This window comes from Hyperoodon ampullatus, assembly GCF_949752795.1.
Source record: "Hyperoodon ampullatus genome assembly, chromosome: 2".
In the NCBI taxonomy this organism is placed as follows: Eukaryota; Metazoa; Chordata; class Mammalia; order Artiodactyla; family Ziphiidae; genus Hyperoodon; species Hyperoodon ampullatus.
In genome coordinates, this window is record NC_136915.1 from 62,177,253 (window position 1) to 62,198,227 (window position 20,975).

Genomic DNA, 20,975 nt, shown 5'->3' on the forward strand with positions numbered 1-20,975 from the left:
ACCCTAGGTAATTATAGGCACTTACAATTAGGTTTTACTGGGGAACCATTTCAAGAAAATGATTTGTTCAGCTGTGTACTAGATTAGTAACACAGTTGGGTGTTGGCAAAATCTTCCACTGTGACTGAGAAAACACAGCAAGAAGTGTTGATACAAAAAAGAACTTTAGAAATATGCTGGAAGTTTCATTATTTTTCCAAAAACTATTGCATCACTTCCCAGAAACATAAGTCCATGTCTTTTCAACCACTATTTTTCTTTTTTTAAAACTATTTGGGGCATACATAAATACAGCGATGAAATGAAAAAGTACAGCCAATGGAATTTTACTGGCACAACCTGTAAATCAGGAATTGATTAACACTGAACGATGATCTGTGTGATCATGAATAGCTTTTAGACACCTCCAGAGCACCCACATGACCTGGTGTCAACAGTCAGACCTACACATCAAAGAGACTAGGCCAGGCACTTGACCCTTTACCCAAGATGAGACTTCAATTAGCAAATAAAACAGAGGTACCACTGCTTGTGATGCTCCTTTGAAGGTTTATCCGTGCACAGGCATGAAATCATAAATAAAAATCTCCAAATAAACAAGCTGACTCAAGAAGGCAGTAGCTGGACCACCATTACCCTCTGGGCTCAGTAATAATATCATATACCTGTTTGAATGCCCACTTGTTCAAATGACTTTGTAAATCCTTAATTATCCCCTTTTAAATGAGTATCATTTGGTTTCCCTTCAAACTTCAACCTCTAGATGAGTATATTGCTCTGATTTGGAACTTACCAGAGTAAAAATGTGACTATTCAAAGCAATGAAATCAATCTGAGTTGATAACATAAGTGCAGGAATTCTTACAAGTTCCCATTCTTCCCAACATAAATAGAGAAATTTGACTTTCATCTAATTTGTTCATTTAAAACCTGGTACAAACACAAATATCTTTCCCACCACTTGTTTTATGAGCTTTTTACAGGGTTTTTTAATTTATATCTTGAAAAACTTCCAGATATTTCAGTGTTAGAAATATGATCATTTTTGAATTGTCTTTCCTAATTGGAGCCAGGGCTGTCATGTGTCATTGAGATATTTATTCCTAACCCATTAAATCCCCAAAGCAGCATCATTTAGGTCTTGTGATCTTGGTGGTTAGATTTGGCTTCCTCCCTGAATCAACCAACCATTCTGTTATTGTTGAATTCTTCCCCCTGCCCCAATCAAATCCATATGTTGAAGTCTTAACCCCTAGCACCTCACAATGTGACCTTATTTGAAAATGGGGTCATTGCAGATGCAATTAGTTAAGATGAGGTCCTGCTAGAGTAGAATGGGCCCCTAATCCAATATGACTAGTGTTCTTGTAAAAAAGAGAAATTTGGACATGAGACACACACACAAGGAGAACGCTACGTGGGACGATGTGTCTACAAGCCAAGGGATTCCAAGATTGCCAGCAAACCACCAGAAACTAGGAGAGTAGCATGGAATAGAATCTCCCTCACAGTCGATGGAGGGAACCAACACTGCCAACTCCTTGATCTTGGGCTTCCAGCCTCCAGAACTGTGAGAAATAAATCCTGTTATTTAAGCCTTCCAGTCTGTGGTACTTTGTTATGGCAACCCTAGCAAACTAATACACCTTTTTCACTGCTGCAGCAGCAAATAATCTCCTTGGCTGATCAGTGATTCCCTTTTTATCTCTGTTCCTATACATTAAATGAGAATATTTTGCACATTAGTGGTGTTCCCAGTTAGCCTTCAAAATGATGGACATGTTTTTAAAAAAGGACAGTGTCTTTCAGCATTGCCTTAGCCTTCCATAACGTGAAAAAAGATGAGACTTAGAAGAGAGAAGAAGACAGTGTGTTATCTGCTTACACCTTCCTCCAAAGAAATATCGTAGCCCCTGGCTGGGTACATACGAATATTAAAAAGCATTTTGATAGATGTGTGAGTCTCAGTCATAAATAGTTAGAGCCAACTGGCCATTCAGCCAGTGTTTTTAAGGGGGGAGCTAAGCAACAGGAGGATTTCAAGTAGGAAAATAAATAACAAAGTATATTTGTAATCAGGAAAGAGAGAGGAGCACTACCCTGATCATTTGGAAAACCAAGGAATCCACAAAATCAAACTACTCTTTAGAAAATAGAAAAGGAGGACTGATGTCAAGGGAAAAGCAGCAGTCAGCACCTGGATTGAAGTCATGACTTTCCTTGTCCTAGGAGAATCTGGATCAAGTGAGTTTCCTAAACTGCAGCTATGCTCCCAACTTCAAGCTCTCTGGACCACATTTGACATAAGGAGTTCTCAAATTTTAGTGTGTGTGAGAATCACTCAGAGGGCTTCTAAAACACAGATTGCTGGGCTCCAGCCCTGGAGTTTCTGATTCAGTAGGTCAGATGAGGCCAAATAGTTTGCATTTCTAATAAATTCCCAGGTGACGCTAATGCACTGGTCTAGCGATGTACTTTGAGAACCACTGGACTGCATCAATGTTGTCGCATCTGCTTGTTGAGAAGAATCACCTAGGAGAAGCTTATTTTCAAAATACAAAATCCTAGGTCCCATGCCAAACTTTCTGACTCATAACCTCCAGGGAAGGGACCAATATTTTCTATTTTAATAAACTTTGAGTGATTAGTATGATCAGGCAAGTTTGAGAAACACTGCACCAAGTCTTCATGAATTCCCTTTTTGCATCCGTCATTTTCCCACATGGTACCAATGGGTGGGTTTCACAATATGGCAATAGTTGTATGAGAAGTTAAGTATAGCACAATCACTGAGTTCTGTAACCCTAATCTATTGATACTGCCTATAGGCCAACCGTAGAACTGCACTTCTCTTCACGGACAGATGCCCTGGGAGAAGTCTTTCTTAATACCAACAGGACCTGGTACTGTGATGTAGTCCAGAGCCCACACTGAAATAGGCCCAGGTGATGTAGCTTTTACTGGCAACTCTAATACTTCTCTTTTGCTCCTTATTATCCCATAACCTTGTCTTGCTTCCAATATTAATGGGGTCTCTAGCCTCAGGTTGTTTCCTCTTTAACTTCACAAGTACTTAGTGTGAGTTATACTCTAAGAGTTTTATTTCAAAACCACTTTCTCTTTTTTTTTTTTTGGCAGGAATATTCTTGCTGGCACCTGCAGAGGAAATCTCATTGGTTCAGCAGCTGGTTGATGGTAATTCAAGTTAACTGTTTAAAGGGTAGTTGGGGATTTGCAAAGAGCTTGTAGTAAAATTGATTGGGGCCCAACTATGCCTATGTGCTGCTTTGGTACACATATAATTCCTCAGATCCAAATTCCAGCCACTTACTCAAAAGTGAGGCATCCTGTAAATGGCTTTCTTTGGACCATCTTTTACCTCTGGGGATTTACAGTGGTCTTAAGAATAATGGCCTCAAACATATCATATCTAATCTTTTCAGAAACCCTAAAATGTGTTCGTTACTCTTTTACAAACAAGGAAACTGAGGCTAAATGAGATTAAATATAGAATCTTCAAGGTCACATGACTAGCTAGTGTCAGTCAGGATTCAAGGCCAACTGTCCAACTTCAAAGCCTGAGCTGTCTCTGCAAGACTACAGTATTCTGCCTTTGAAGAAATTCAGGATCAAGTTGGAGAGCAATATTTCAATTTGTTATTTTTTTCTTGAGTTTCTAAGATTGCATCTAAAGTGCAGTCAAGTGAGATAAGGTTGTGGTACTCTTTCTCAGTTTTGTCAGTTACTTCCACAGAATCTCTGCCAACCTCAAGTGTACATACAAACCTAGTTCTATGACCAGAAAGTCAACAATTGGATGGTTATTCAGAAAGTGTGGTTAATTACCTGCTTTAAGTAACATAAAGACAGTTTGGACTTTGAATTATCTTGAACTTTTGCTTTTGCTCGAAGTCTCATTGCTGATTGTTTCACATCTTCTTTCTGTTCTTTCTTTCACCGGCAAGGACTTATTGAATACCAGTTCTATGCCATACACCAGACTCAGGGATGAAAAACATATCCCTGCCTTGGCTAGCAGAGAAGATGGGAAAATACACCAACAAATTACAACACAGATGGACGTTTTATCAAGAAGAAGGTTTCCTGATAGAAGTGGTACTTGAGTGGAAACTCATGAAAGATGAGTTAGGATTAATCATGTACAGAAGAGGAGAAGGGAGTATCCAGCTGAGAAGGAGCATTATGAGAAAAGTACAAAAGGGTTGGACAGCAGTTTGGCATTGTTGGAAAACAAGGTGGATGTGGAAGAGGAGACCAGAGGCTCAGCAGAGACTAGATTGTAGAAAGCCCCATAGACTAAGTTAAGTTGTTTTAACTTTATCCCTAAGGCTATAGGAAAAGATTAAAGATGTTGTGAAGGAAAATAGCATAAACAGGTTTTCATTTTATTAAGAAAATATTACTCTGACAGCAGATGTGGAGGATGATTAAAGGGCCCAAGACCAGAATCAGGACATGGGTTACTGGGGTAATTCAGATGGCAAACATGGCAGTGATGATGAAGAGAATTGAGAAATACTGGTAGGATTAACAGAACTTAAAGGAAGGTTAGATATATAGAAAAAGATTAACTCAATCTTTACTTTTTTTCCAAAGTCTTATTAAAAAATATTACTATGTTTTCCCTATTCCCTCAAATTCTCTTAGTATGACATTTACTTAATTTTGCTTGAATATCTATTTCTATTCTTTACCAGCAGAAGCAGGAGCCTCTCCCACCACCACCACAACAATCAGCAAGTAGTTATGGAGCACTTATTACTAAATCATACTTTGTCTAGTCTTATAACAAATTTACATCCCTTTGTTTTAATCCTGAATTTCTATTGGTAGTCTCTGTTTGGTTTAACCCTGTATTTTACGTGGCATTGTGGTTTTTTAGTGTATAATCTCTTCTGCCCTTCCTGTGCTATAGTATTTTAGTGTTTATTAAGTTCTCATGTTTTCTATGTATACCTGCAATTTTATTCTTTATTATTTTCTCTAAGTAATTCTGAATAAGTGCTTCTTGTCTATTTTCAAAGCATTTAAAAAGATTTAATATTTCAATTATAAGTTAAATACACTGATAAAAAACCATGATCAGCAACCACTAACTTTCTTTAAGAAATCAGCTAATAACAGTTATTCATTTACTATGCCTCTGGTATACTTAGTTCGAAAAGGAAAACACTATACTTTGCTCAAAAAAGTCATAAAGTGAAAATTTTCTACTGCCCTCATATGTGCAAATTATGTTCATTTTATTCCATAGGCTATATATCTTCAGCAATACCTTCATTTACTTCTAAGTGTAGTAAAATTCAGCTCATATACCAACGTAAGAAATAACTTAGCTAACCAAAAGACAAGTTAGTTTTATATGTAGTTTCTATTTATCTCATTTATTTTTTTTTCTAACAGCAATCACCCCATATTCAACAAATATTTACAGTTGTTTTCTTCAAGAAGTCTAAAGAAGACTCTCTGAACAACTCAGACTTAAAGACTGACCGAAACAGCACATCAAAGAGGAAAAGTAAACAAAGAATCAACTGTCAACTAAATGCTACCTTTCCCCATATTGTGCATACCTAGTGTCATAGGCATCACTCATGTAGATTGCAGTCTGGCCACTTAGACTCGCCATCAAGTTTTTATTGAGCAATTTCTATGTGCTTACCACAGTACCAGGCTCTGTAGGTACAAAAACAGAGGTCCTGCCCACAAGGGGCTTACAATATGGTTGAGTATTAAAAAAAAAAACTACAAAAGCTCTTAAAAATGCATATTGTACAAATTATTTTTATATGAAAAAGCATTTCAGATAACAATAAAATAAAGTCTTAGAACATGAATAAAGAGAGAAACATTTTAATCCATGGGGTAAGCCTAGACATATTTTGAATTAAAATATTTAGTAAAAGCCTGGATTAATGAAACACATAAGCACAAATATTTTTTGAGACAGCTGTTAAACATTTAAGTATTCATAGTAATTAATTAAAAGCATATCAAGCAAGGTATATTTTATTCAGATCCTTAAGGTGTCTGAATAATTACAATTATCTTAACAATAGACTTCTTTTAAATGTGCTTCCAACTACTGAAGATGTTGAAAAAATTTTATTCTTTTAAGTAGCTTATACGGTTTCCTTATAACCTAGTTTTCGTTATTTATTTAATTTTTAAAAGTCGTTCTTGTAGACACTAAAAATGTAGACCAATTCAACACTGTCTGAATTTTCATATACTTCATGGACAAAGATCCCCTTATAAGATACATATACACATTTACATACAAAAGATAATGACTTTAATTTTTTCCTCCTTCCTTGGGAGAATTTGGATAAATATAATTTCTGATGGAAGCTCAGTCTTCTAACCCTAATATTCCCTGTTTCCTTTCCTTGCCCTGGCTCTGAGGTCTCAGCATGGCTTGGCATGCCTCTTCACATTACCCTGTCCCAACCTCTTTTGGGAACAGCATAGCTGGATTTTTTTTGCTTTTGTTTATTTTGTTTCACACTGGGTTGCAGTGGTGCTGAATGAAATCACTGGCTCTGCAATAGAATGTTGATAGAAGTAGGCAGGAGTTTATTTCTTCTAATGCAAAAGTCATAGGTCTATATGTAGTCAGGAACCAGGTCTATACAGCCCATTTTTTGTGGTGTCAAATACTGTACTAGTGCTATGAGACCCATGAAGAAAATATAAGAAATGTGTCTGTCAACCGTGAAATAAAATTTTGTCAAGGGAAAAAGACAGGCAGAATGAAAATATTTAGAGAATAATATAGTAATTATCGAAATGAGCACTATATAACTTCAGAGCTGGGGAGAGAGGTAAGCAGATAACAAAGACATAGTAGTCCTCTCTTATTTTCGGGGAATACATTCCAAGACCCTAGTGGATGACTAAAACCACAGATAGTACTGCATCCTATATATAGTATGTTTTTTCCTATACATAAGTACCTCTTTTAAAGTTTAATTTATAAATTAGGTACAGTAAGAGATTAACGATAATAACCAATAGTTATTGTACTAGCTTTTTCCTTCTTCACAATTTCAAGAATAGAAGATTTCTTCTTATGTAGATTTTAGCAACCTCAACAAATTTTTTTTTCTTTCCTTATTAAATCGAGAACTTTCACTTAAAGGAAGCACTTTACACTTAAAGGAAGCACTTTATAATTTCTCTTTGGCATATCCGAATGGCCAAGCATCACTAGTCTTGGGCTTTGGGGCTATTATTATTATTGTTATTATTATTATTATTATTATTTTTGACCACACCTTGCAGCTTGGGGCATCTTAGATCCCCTAGCAGGGATTGAACCCCAGGCTGGTGGCAGAAAGCACGGAGTCCTAACTACTGGAGCACCAGGGAATTCCCTGGGGCCATTATTAAGTAAAAAGCATATTAAGTGCTTGAACCCAGGCACTGCAAACCTCAACAGTGGATCTGATAACTGAGTAGGCTACCATGTGACTAATGAGTGGGATACGGGGGACAAAGTGATGATTCACGTCCCAGGTAAGACAGAGCAGAACCCTAGGAGATTTCACCACGCTACTCAGAATGACATGCAATTTACACTTATGAATTGTTTTTTTCTGGAATTTTCCACTTAATATTTTCAGGCTGCTCTTGACCACTGGTAACTGAAATCACAGATAAGGAGGGGCTTCTGTACTTAAATTATCCAAAGCCTAAGGACAAGGTGAGATTCGAACATGTGGGAGATGAGTAGGTTTTGTGTGGGCAAAAATAACCATGAGGTATTAGAATCAAGAAGAATAACATCCAGGGATTTGTTGTTACATAATGTTGATTCTGTCCATGACATTTCAACCCACACAGTCAGGAAGCCAGTTTAGAGTTGAAAGTTAGAACTCGTATTATACAGTTGGAGGTAAGCCTAGATAAAGAATTAATCACAATTAATACTTATTGAGTACCTACTGTGTTACACTCACTTTACGTACCTTATCACAATAACCCCACAGGTAAGTATTATTGTCTTTAGTTTACAGATTAATTCATTGACACTAAATGAAATTAATTAACTTTCTCAAGTTCACAGAGCTAATGAGTGGCACAGCCAGATTTACATCCAAGTTTGATTCCAAAACCCATACTTTTATTACTAGATCACATTGTCTTATAAATGGAATATCATTGTAATAAGTCTCACATCCCACTGTGCTGTAGGGAGAACAGTAAACCTAGAATCAAAAAACTTAAACTTGGATCTGAATTCCTACTTATGTTAGCTAAGTGACATTGGGCAAGCCCTCTGTAAACTTTACCCTCTTTTGTAAAAATAAAATACTAAATAGATGACAGCTAGACAACCACATAGCTGGATGATGGACAGATAGAAGTAACAGGAGTATGGATATTCCTATGATGGTTTGCAAATTCTACTTGCTCAATAAAATATGTTGAATTTAAACCTGAATAAAGGGATTGTGTACAGCATCAGTTTCGTGCCAGTTACATGGTGCTTGAATTTCAATACATATTTAATGAAAATAATTGTAGTTTGCAGCTAATTCACACTGGTTCAACTAGCCAAAAGGAATGATTCAACTATTTTGGTTTCATCTTATTGACAGAAATGACAATGGAGTCACATTATAGGCTCCTATTGTAAAACTACTGATACCATATTATCATCTCTTTCCAAGATATCCTCGTAGGTGACAGCATGGCCTTTAGGTGCCTAAAGAAGGGACACTCAATAAATATGTGTTGAATTAAGTGAATGGGGTGAGGGAAAAGAAGGAGGAAGGGAGTGGGAAAGAAAGACAAGAGAAAGAAATGTTGGTTGAATTTATGAGCAGGTAAGGGCACCTTAGCTGAGAGATAGTAGATGACTCAAAGTATTTTTTTAAAGTTCACAGAATTTCTTATTTCAGACAAACTAGACCCTTTTATTTCATAAAAAAGTAACAAAACTTGATAGTTGATAACTATGTCATTTATTAATTTTTTCTTTTGTATGCCACCCAAGAAAAAATTGTAAGAAATGCTGAATTGATAGTGGTGGATCGGAGGCTGCACCTGGATTTTTTAATGCTCCAACTCAACAGTTCACCCCTTAGCTTCATTATTATTTTCTATGACATTTCAAGACAGCCCTTCATTGCATCACACCTTTCAGTCTTCAAAGACAGAGAAATAACAATTATGCTGATTCCTGAGTTACTAAATGACACATAACCAGAATACAGACTTAAGGACTTTTAGTTCCCAGCTTAGCCCGGAAGAACATATCTCCAAAACATTAATCACACATTTTGCATAAATATCTTTGGTCATGGTACCCTCCTGCCTTCATTTAGCATCCTTTTCTATCTTGTGAAGTTTATGTTTTATTGGTTGAATTCTTGCTCTCAGTAAGTTGACTTTTCACTGAGAAAAACTTTTACTGATTTTTCAAACTCATATTGTAAAATCAAAACTACCATAAAATGTAAAGATATCCACATCAGTTGAGATTCACATAATGGTTTGAACTTGGGGGAAAAACTCCTGAAGGATGAGGTTTTCTTTTTCTCATTTTTTCACCAGTCACCATCTGTGCAATCGTGCCCAGCTTCTTAAATATATACTCAAAATCCAGTCGCAGAAACCAATTTTTAATACCAAAGACACATATTACAGTAATGAACTTGGTCTCAGTGGATATTACTGACAAGAAAAAACATTAAAATTTTTAAAAAATGAAAAAGAAGAAACAATCCTAATCAAAATATAAAATTCTCCTTCTCAGGTAGGAAGAAATACAGAAACTCGGGGAAGCAGGAATTGCAATAAAAAGTCCAACTCCATTCTTTCATTATCTGTTAGAATAAAGAAAAAAAGATATAATAAGCATGGATAGGAATACTTTTGTTTTTGTATGGTATGAGGACTAAGATGTAAGTGCAAAATATAATGTCTTAGATATCAAAACATTCTCATTTGAAGTAATTACATCTGTGTTTTGTAAATAAAAGCAATTTAAATAATTCTGGATTTTGGATCATGTTAGCCTCTGGATCATTTAATTATGCTAAGTGTATGCCTTCATTCTGAGCAATTTTTCTGGTTTCTAAGATTATAATCCAGAAGAATAATCAAATTATAAAACTATATCAATTGTATAAACATTGAATGGTCAAATAATCTTGTCTTAAAAACAAGCCCTAATCAGTATATAACCACACTCTAAAAACATCAGGAAGAGTACTGATTAAAAGAGCCATGAAATACAATTTTTCTCCTATCAAAACAACAAAGTATTGTGTGTGTGTTTTAAGATACATACGGTGCTGGTTAGAATAAAGCAAAGTAGAAACTCTCACACATTGCTGAAGAAATTTTAAATCTCTAGTAATTATTTTTGAAAGCAGTCAGACGATAGGCATCTTTCAAGAATATTAAAAATTTATACATTATTTATTCCTTAAAGTATACTTTTGGTAAAAGCAATCACAATTTTTTTTTTTTTAATTCTGCATTTCAGTCTTTGGGTAATAGATACAACTCTATTCATCATGGTGCCAAATGTAAACACACATAATGATTAAGTAAACTATAGTATATTCTTTTAATAGGCTATTACATAAATATTAAAGTTACTTTAAAAATAATTTGTAAATAATCTGAGGCATGCTTATTTTATGTTAAATGAAGTAAAAAAAACAAGACACAATAATGAGTATATATTATCATAAGTATGTAAAACTAAATCAAGGAAAGTGTAGGGGAAAATGAAGAGAGAAATATACGAAAATGATGGTGGGTTTTTCTTGAGGAGTGAAAGTAAAGTTTAGTAAGTTGCCTTTCTTTCTAATTTTCTTTATTTTCCAAAGTTTCTATAGAGAGCCTGCCTTATTTATATAATGAGGGGAAGTATGATAAGATTTACTTTAAAAAATTAAAAATGGGATTAGCATGAACGTACCAATAATGAGATGGGAGCTGGTTATCTCCCTTCTTTTCCCTTCTTTTTTGTTCCAAGGGATCTGTGTTCATAGCAAAACAATGCCTGTAATATGTATATTACAGGCAGATATCCAGGGGAAGGATATAAGATCATAAAAGTGAGTTGAGTAAAAATTTTATTGGCCTTGTGATTTTTGAGGTATGTTCCAGAAGCAACCAGCTTATTCTTATCCTTTGGGCATTGTTGCACAGTATTTATTGGAAAACACATTTAGATCTTGCCCTGAAGAACAGAATTGATTATCTCTCAGTTACTGCCACTATGGTAAAACAAATGGTCAAAGAAATTGAGCTGCTTGAATGTCCACATGTCATAACAACTTATATTGAGTAGAGGAGCTATTGTACCCAGCTGTACCCAGGGAATGAAATAAAATGAACATGCTGACTTTCCAGTAAAAATGAAGAGTTCAACTTATTTGAAAAGACATGTGCTATCTTTGAAAATAAATTAAAACTTTTTACATGCTCTCATTAAAACAAAAAAGATCACACAATGCAATGATACACAGAAGATTATTCATTCAGTTTACCGTACCGTCGGTAACAAGAATATTGAAAGGAAATGTTTGAGGGAGGAAACTAATGCTCGAAATTTAGTCTGACCAAACTTGCATCACATTTGGCATTATGTTCTGTTTTCTGTAGTGTTCATTCATTGAAATATATGTTTTATACAAAACAGATATAATCGAAAGGGTAAGTAGCAGTGTGCTAAACATATGGTAAACATGCTGAGTTCTGGTGCCTAAGCGAAACAGGGGTCACTTAGCTTTAAAATACTCCTGGAAGGATGAGATTAACATGTACACAATACTATGTACAAAATAGATAGCCATAAGGACCTACTGTATAGCACAGGGAACTATACTCAGTATTTTGTAATAACCTATAAGGGAAAAGAATTTGAAAAAGAATATATATATATATATATATATATATATATACACACACACACACATATATATATATATATATATATATATATATGTATGTATAACTGAATTTCTGTGCTGTTGACCTGAAAATAACATGACATTGTAAATCACCTATACTTCAATTTTAAAAAAAATTAAGAAATACTCCTGGAGACTGTTCTTACTATGAAAAGTAAGTGACGTGCAGGCTCCTTCACTACATGAGAGTTGGTCAGTTCCAAGAGCAGCTTGGAGCCAGTCTCAGAAAGTTCTTAATTGGAGGAAAGGTAAGTGAAGTTGTAAAAAACAACAGTAGCTCCTCTGGGGAATCTAGTCCTCCTTAATCAGATGTGTGTGCTTAGTTTGCATTTTAATTCTTAGAGGTATTCTGCCTTTGTAACATGAACTCGGATCAGAACAGAGAGATGAGGGAGGGCTAAGCTGTAGATCCAGACCGCTTCTACATCTCACCTTTCCAAGTGGTCACTCGACATCAAGGTTGAGGAACACTGGTGGGGTAAAGAGGTGGAGCTGGATGCATAGTTGTTTGTGTGGTGCCTGATCTGTGAACAGACAGAGGGTTTCAGTGGACGAATTATTGATTATGACTCCTTTCATCAGATGACACTTCCCTGAACATTTTTAAAAAAACAACAGAGCCCCAATCCATACATCCATGCCCATCGGTTATTACCGAGTAAACAAAGATGTTTTAGATATTATCTCCCCGAGACTGTCTCATTCCTACCTCTGTGCTTTGACCCACACTCTATTTTTTCCCACACTGACACACCAGACATTACTTGAGAGCAGAAATCGGTCTAATGTGACTTCGGGAGCCCTAGAGCATTTATCACAGCATTTGTTACATGCCGAATGAAAGCTCACTGATTTCAAATGATCTTTATAGGTAAATCTAATTCTACCACTCTCCAGCTTTCAGTGGCTTCCTGTTGCTCTTAGGGTACAGATCAAAATTCTTAACATTATCTGCTTGATCTAGCTTATGGCTGCAACTCCAGCTTTGTTTTGAACCTTTTGCTACTGTGTGCTCAGGCCACACTAGCCGTCCAGGAACATCACAAACAGGGTCATCCTCCTCCCTACCTCAGGGCCTTTGCACTTGAAGCTTCCCCTACCCAGAGTGCTCTTCCGTTCCCTCATCACCTGGCTGACTACTACTTGTCCTTTAGGTCTTAACTTGGAAAATCACTTCCTCAGAGAATACCCCGTTGACTAGGACTGGTCTCCCACTGTGTGACCAATTATTTTCTTTTTAAGAATTCATTGTAGTTTGTAACGACTAGTTATTTGTGTGATTATTTGTTTAACATGAGTTGTTTTCTCTAGGCTACAAGCTTCATGAGAGCAGAAACTATGCCTGGTTTAGCTTATCACTGCATCTCCAACAGCTACCACAGTGCTTGGCACATAGCTGACGGTCCTTAAGTATTTGTGGCCTGAATGAACAATGCTGCATAATTTGCCCTGAGGCCCATCCCTCAACAGCATTCTACAAATAATCGCTTAAATTCATTCGATGCAATAAAATATTGAAATATACACATTTTGACAAAGTTGAAATACATAAAAAGAAAATATACCTGAAAAATGTTTCCTTTTTATACATTTCTTAGTAATTCTCTTACAAGAACTAGCAAAGTGAAATGAAATTCTTAGAAGAAATTGTTATAAGAAAGAACAAAAAGAAATTGAATTCAATGTATCCTTAGTCAGTCTTTTTTATCAGATTGCTAGAGTCCTTTTTTTCTCAAGAGTATAGTTAAGATCATCTTAAATAGCATGTCCAACCCAAGTGGTGTGACATTATATAAAATGTCCAGACAGACATGTGGTTCTCCAGTTCTTGACTGTGTTAAGCAAATAGACAATTTTTTGTTTTAGGAAGGCAGTGTTACTTGAAGGACAATAAAATGACATGTCTTCATTGCAACAAAAAAATATAATTTGGCCAATATCTATTTCAGAGCAAACAGAAGATATTCAGTGACACTTTTTATAGAAACATTGTGGATCTGGAAGAGTGGTCAGAGTCGAGGTCAAAGTAGAAAAGAAAAACAAAACAGGTTTTCCTCTTCATTCTCTGAGACTTTCAGAAACCCCTGTGTGCCCCTGTATGAGAAGACCCTTCATATGTTAAAGAGCAATCTGGTTAGATTGGGTCCCTTCACTAGAGGACCGCTAAGTTTCTCTTCCTGCTGTCATGTTGCTTAGGCTCTCATTTAGAGGACTGCTTTAACTAAGTAAATACACATGGGATTGCATTATTTGTTGGCCCAACTTTAAGAGCAAATATAATAGTAGGCATTTGGGTATCATATGCCTGTCCAATGTCAAGTAGCAGGAAAAGAAGGAACTAAAGAGAAATGAGGCACTGCAAGGTAATAGGTGAAGAGCCGTGAGTTCTGAAGCATGCTATGGTGCCTTGTTCCACTCCCTAAACTCCTCCCCTGCTGGAACCCATCTCCCTTATGGACATTCTCCATGATTCACTCCATCATTCACATTACAAAATTTTGCTTCATGGTCACACCTAATTCTGCAGCTTACTGTGCCCCTGCATTTCATGCCAGTTTTCTCTCCCGTGTGTCTCTTTTATTTCACTCCTTCTCTCCAGTCTTCACGTCATTGTTCAGATTCTCACCCTCATTCTTCTTGTCCAGTGTATCAATCTGAACTATATGAAATTCACATTTTTGTTGGATCAAAAATGGTTGGATATTGGAAATTATATCTGATTTAACCTAATAACAGCCTTCTAACTAACTAGTGTTTCTGACTGGAGTCTTTCTTTTCTCTAACACATCCTATTGTTTCCAAGGCAAACCTTGGCAAATCCTAAACATCTTTGAAGGTTCCCCACTGCTACAGGATAAAGTTCTGAAGTACCTAAGGTGCACCACTGAGTGGTTCCAACCTCCACCTCTGGGTTTATCTCCTGCTTCTCCTCTTCGTGTGACCCTTGATTCAATCCTGTAAACTACTCACCCTTCCAGAAACCTGCCAATGTTCTTTTACACCTACTTACTATGGAGTTTGTTATTCCCTTTCTAAAATGCCTCTCTCTACTTCTGTCCAGAATCAATTGTACTTTTCCTCCAAGATCCAGTCTTTTGTTTTCTTGGAAAAGTATCTTTCCTTCTATCATATTACCATGGCATCGTATACATTATTCAAGATGTAATTATCTCATTATATTGTACTGGATTGGCCAAAATGTTCGTTTGCGTTTTTCCTTAACATCTTACAGAAAAACCCGAACAAACTTTTTGGCAAACCCAATACTTATGAGTGTGTCGGTTTCTCACTTTCTGATTCATAGCAGGAGCCCAATAAATGTTTGTGAGTAAAACAGCATTCTAAGAATGATTGGCTCTCCTCAGTGGTCAACATTATGAGGCCAAGGACTAACCAAATCTTTTGGCACACATAAGAACCTACTAGGTAGAAATCACTTTATCAGGCATGATGATATGTTCCTATTTTAAGTTTCTTTTGACTCTAGAAATGTGTAGTCTCTGTATGTCCCATATAATACTTGAGAATATCCATGGTTACATTTCACCTAACTATATATCACTCTAACTCACTGGACTGGGATGAAAGCACTTAGACACTCAGTGCACTTTTTTGAATGAATACATGAATAAATCAATGAATAATAAGTGAGGACTGTCTTGTGCTGAGTATTCCCAGAAGCAGACCCTGAACCAAGGGCTTGTATGCAAGTGACTTATTAAGGATGTACTCCCAGGAGAAACAGTAAGGGAGTGGGAAAGTAGGACAGAGAAGGAGAAGAAGCCATGATGTAGTGAGATTTTAGGTAATTCCAGTCTCAGTCTGAAGCTTTGGGAAACTCTGGAGGGTAAACTATACTTCAGAGTTTATCCCATCTCTATACGAAGGGATTGGGCTTTCCTACTCCCATACCCATAAGTCATTGCTGCTTTGGGGAGGAGTAAAACTCATAGGTTATGCTGGTTCTGCCTGTGGGTGAGTCTCTGAAGGTACTGGTGTGAACAGTTAGCAGCAAAACAAGCAGAAGCTGGAGACGGGTATAGAACTTGTGTATGGGATCCGACAGGTTCTGCGTAGTGATCCAGTCATGTGGGATACACTCCAAGCAAATATTTGGCAAGTTAAGTTTAGCTGGTAGTGGAGGAGACTGCCCGTGTGTGTAGATTGGGGAGCTCTGTTCAGCGGGGTGTCCTGTTAAAAATAATCTTCTTCACTCCTGCTGCTGATGCCTGGACTCCCTTTAGCTAGGGATAAAACTTCTTAACCTATATTGAGAAGCAATACTTAAAAGGGAATTACTTTGGGTGGAAGGGAAAAAAGGTAGAAATATTTATGTCAGGCAATGCCAAACTCTTTTACGTTTAATCCATTTAATGCTTTACCCCTTTAAGACCCTGAATTTCATCCACATCAGAGCATGAGTCTTTCCTGAGAGTGTAGGATGTACAGGCACTAATGAGCCTCTCTTAGACGTCTTAGCTCTTACCACCATGAAGATACTGTCCAGCTCAAAATAAGTCATCTTCCTCTTGTTTTAGCTAAGCTTATAGCTTTGTGTGTTCTTCCCAAATTACCAAATTAGTATAATACCCAAGCTGCTAGCAAAGCTGGTCCTCTCTCTGGGTATGAGAACCCCAAAATTTTCAGTTAAAGCAGCTTTATTTACTCAGCCTTATTACAGGATATTTTTTAAGATTCTTGTTAAGATAGAAAAGACTCTGTTTGTGTGTGTGTGTGTGTGTGTGTGTGTGATCTTCACTTTGAATTTGACTCTTGGACCAAATTATTTTCCTGTGGCAATTGTAATAAAAAGATAGATGTATAAGTGGCCATTCCAGTCACCTGAATACAACCCAGTTGTTGGGTCTGCTGCCATGGCTTGTGGGTGGACCCTGGTTGTTAGTGGTTTGGCTGAGCATGCCCTATGCCTGTGTTCCTGGAGCCACCCTGCCTCTGTCTGGTGAACCCTGCATTAGTCTGTCTGTGAGGTTCCTTTCAGAATGACCCAGATGCACCACAGAGTGCAGACTACTCTTCAGCATGTTGCTAAAGTTCCCTCTGTTTACTTTGCATCATCTCACGAATTTCTCCCCATCCACTGTTTGATCCTGAACAGCTGAGGTGTATGGTCTGATCTATTGTCTTCAGAATTTCAATGCCAGACCTGTAATATATTATAAAGGCTAGCTTAATTCCTGAGGAACACAGAGAAAACTATTTGATGATTACTTACCTTCCATCACCTCTAACTACCTGTGTCCTTGTTATAGATCACCCTGCCCCTATACCTAACCCTCCCTCTTCCAACTTACTGTTCACTGGCTCTATTCAACTGCCTTCAAAAGTCATAGGCTTCCCTTATCTTGGGAAATAAACAAACACCTGTTCTTGACTGCTTGTCCCTTCCCATTTCTGTAAATGTGGTCCAATCTCTCGCTCCCTTTACCACCAGCTTCTCTACATGATATATCCGCTACTCTTATTTCCTCTCCCTTCAACTCCCTCCTAAAAGAGAGCCCCAAATTATAAAGTTCTTTCCCTTTGTCAGGCTCTGTTCTAAACATTTGACAAGTGTTCATTCTTTGAAGTTTGTGCTACTATTGTCTCTCCACTTGACAGGTGAGGAAACCGAGGAAAAGAAAGGTAAAATAACTTGTCCAGGGCCACCCACAGGTAAGTGGCAGAGCCTGGATTCAAATGCAGACAGTCTGGTTCCAGAATACATGCTAACTACATTCTACACTTCCTCTATAATTGGATTTCATCCCAATGACAGTAAAACTAGTCTCTTGGAAACTTTGGAACTTACTATCATCTCTGGTATTGTAGTACTTGAGCTAGATACACCTATGCTGCATACTAAGATCTAATATTTACAAGATTGTCCTCTTTTTATACAAGTATAATGAAACTTCATTAATTTGGAATGAACAAATCATTCTGATGAGGGCTGAACTAAATGTTGTATTTTCATGATGTATAAAAAGGGGTTAATTGGGGACTTTCCTGGTGGCGCAGTGGTTAAGAATCTGCCTGCCAGTGCAGGGGACACGGGTTCAAGCCCTGGTCTGGGAAGATCTCACATGCCGCAGAGCAACTAAGCCCGTGAACCACAACTACTGAGCCTATGTGCCACAACTACCAAAGCCCGTGCGCCTAGAGCCCATGCTCCGCAAGAAGAGAAGCCCACGCACTGCAACAAAGAATAGCCCCCGCTCACCTCAACTAGAGAAAAGCTGCACTCAGCGACGAAGACCCAACACAGCCAAAAATAAATAAATAAAATGAGTAATTTTTTTTTTAAAGGGGTTAATCGATCAAAGAAATAAGTAAAGCATGTAAGTCAGTAGGGGCAGAATTTGACCTACTCCAGGAGATAAAATATAATTTTAGAATATTGAAGTGCAAATATGTGACAAAGTTATTTTTTTATAACTAAAAAATAGAGCTAGCTAGCTTGCAGCAAAGTCTTGTCTGGAATTCAGCCTCCTTATTTCTGTTCCATCATAAGGCCCTATAATCAATCTATAGATTTGATTCACTTGTAAACACCCCCAGAGGATAACAGTTATTCAGCAAACACTTGTTTCATAAAAAAAGAAAGAGGTGGATAACTGAGCAGTGTGAAAAACTAAAATGTGACCTGGCCAATTATACTAATCAGTGAACCCCACAAGGACAGAGATTTTTATCTGTTTTTGTTCGCTGATGCACCCCCAGTGACTAGACCAGAGCCTGCCACAATGCAGCTTAATTACTGTTTAATGTTTAAATGAATGATTTCTATGTGTTTTTACATAGAGTGTCTGCAAGTGGGTGGATATTGTTTCCATTTTAGAGATGAAAATAAATAAATTAATAAAAGCTCAACAAAGTTAAGTAACTTGCTCAGGTCTAGACCTAGATCCAGGACTAGAAACTAGGCCTTTTGCTCCTAGTTCATTACTTAACAGTAAAAATATTGCTTTCTGATTTTTAAAAAATCAGTTCATTATTCTGTATAAGGGATAAAGATAGATATGGAAGCTTCAGCAACATTCTAAGGAAATGCGTACCGCTGGTGCACTATCTACTGTCATTATGCACTTGCTGGTCTCGGAATGGGGCATCACTTCTACTCTGGGTCCTCCTATTCCACACTAGCAAGAAGAAGAAACAGGGCTTCCCTGGTGGCGCAGTGGTTGAGAGTCCGCCTGCCGATGCAAGGAACACGGGTTCGTGCCTCGGTCCGGGAAGACCCCACATGCCGCGGAGTGGCTGGGTCCGTGAGCCATGGCCGCTGGGCCTGCGCGTCCGGGGCCTGCACGTCCGGGGCCTGTGCTCCGCAACGGGAGGGGCCGCAGCAGTGAGAGGACCGTGTACCGCAAAAAAAAAAAAAAAAAAAAAAAAAAAAAAAGAAGAAGCATTTTTGCTTCTTACTCTTCAAAGCTTTCCTTCCCTTCATCTTTCTCTTCTCAGAGAAATGAAAGAGGTATGTGCAGCGCCTTTTTTCTAACGATGGTCCTCATGCTCTCCCTGAGACTGAGCAGCTAAGGCTACATAAAGGCTCTAATGTCTGACAATCTCCTCCTCAGTAGAACTTCATCTTCAGGTTTTTACAGCCTTACAGTCCAAAACTATTACACTGAAACTCGGCTATGTGACCTCCAATGCTTCTGTTTTAACCTAGTCTTTTAAAGGCATTCTGCCTTTTTCTCCTTCTAAAACATTAAAATGTGTTCTAAAGAGAATAGACCTTAAATGTAATTCACACTGGTTTCCTCACAATAGTGCAGATCGTAGAAACCCTAAGAATTCAGAGAAAGGGAAATAAAAGTGGCTTTTGTTTTGGGGAGGTGAGGTTTCATCAAGAGGTATAAGGTGTGAAAAGAATTGGTAGGGAGGAGGGGGAAAGCTTGAACAAAGAGATGCTTGAATGTACAGGAGTCAGAAAAGCACAAGTGGGATTCCCTGGTGATGCAGTGGTTAAGAATCGGCCTGCCAATGCATGGGACACGGGCTCGAGCCCTGGTCTGGGAAGATCCCACATGCCGTGGAGCAACTAAGCCCATGCACCACAACTACTGTGCCTGCACTCTAGAGCCCGCGTGCCACAACTACTGAAGCCCGCGCGCCTAGAGCCCGTGCTCTGCAACAAGAGAAGCCACTGCAGTGAGAAGCCTGCGCACTGCAACGAAGAGTAGCCGCCGCTCACCACAACTAGAGAAAGCTCACGTGCAGCAACGAATACCCAATGCAGCCAAAGTTAAATAAATAAGTAAATTTAAAAGAAAAAGAAAAAAGAAAGAAAAGCACAAGTGCAGCTGGCAGTAATGGGCACTTCACTTTGGGACTAAGACTGGGTAAAGCTGGGCAGCAGCTGAGGAGGCAGAACGGCTTCCCACCTCAAAGAAGTCTAAGACTTTGACACAATTTGAGGGATTACAGACTGATAACTGGTAGCCAGAAACCTCATGCAGGAAGGAAGGCTAAATGTTAAAAATCCCATTCTGTATTACTCAGCCATAAAAAGGAACGAAATTGGCTCATTTGTAGAGACATGGATGGATCTAGAGACTGTCATACAGAGTGAAGTAAGTCAGAAAGAGAAAAACAAATATCGTATTATTAATGCATATATGTGGAACCTAGAAAAATGGTACAGATGAACTGGTTTACAGGGCAGAAATTGAGACACAGATGTAGAGAACAAACGTATGGGCAACAAGGGGGGAAAGTGGACGGGGGGGGAAGTGGCCAGGGGGTATGGTGGTGGTGTGATGAATTGGGAGATTGGGATTGACATATATACACTAATATGTATTAAATGGATAACTAATAAGAACCTGCTGTATAAAAAATAAAGTGAAATTCAAAAAAAAAAAAATCTCATTCTGGGAGGAGCATCCCAGACTCTACAGGGAGCAATGGTTGCTCTAACATCTGGCTCCCAGGGAATACTATCCACCCCTCTGCCACACCTGTTACAATGCCTGCAACATCTGCTCTCACATCTGCCTTCTCAGGAGACTCCGAGAA

General features: G+C 37.9%; 1 protein-coding gene across 2 annotated transcripts in view; it reads right to left on the reverse strand.

Annotated features, from left to right (window-relative positions):
• Positions 1-9,634: 9,634 nt before the first annotated feature.
• PTGER3 (prostaglandin E receptor 3) overlaps positions 9,635-20,975 on the reverse strand; it is a gene marked incomplete at both ends in the record, with an annotated part of 77,214 nt that continues 65,873 nt past the window's right edge. The window contains one exon of one of the 2 annotated variants that reach the window (XM_079698377.1): positions 9,635-9,854. In XM_079698377.1, coding sequence (XP_079554503.1) covers positions 9,759-9,854 — 96 coding nt within the window. Of the gene's footprint in view, positions 9,855-12,385; positions 12,482-20,975 lie in introns of those variants that run through there. The other variant, XM_079698378.1, reaches the window with a different exon arrangement.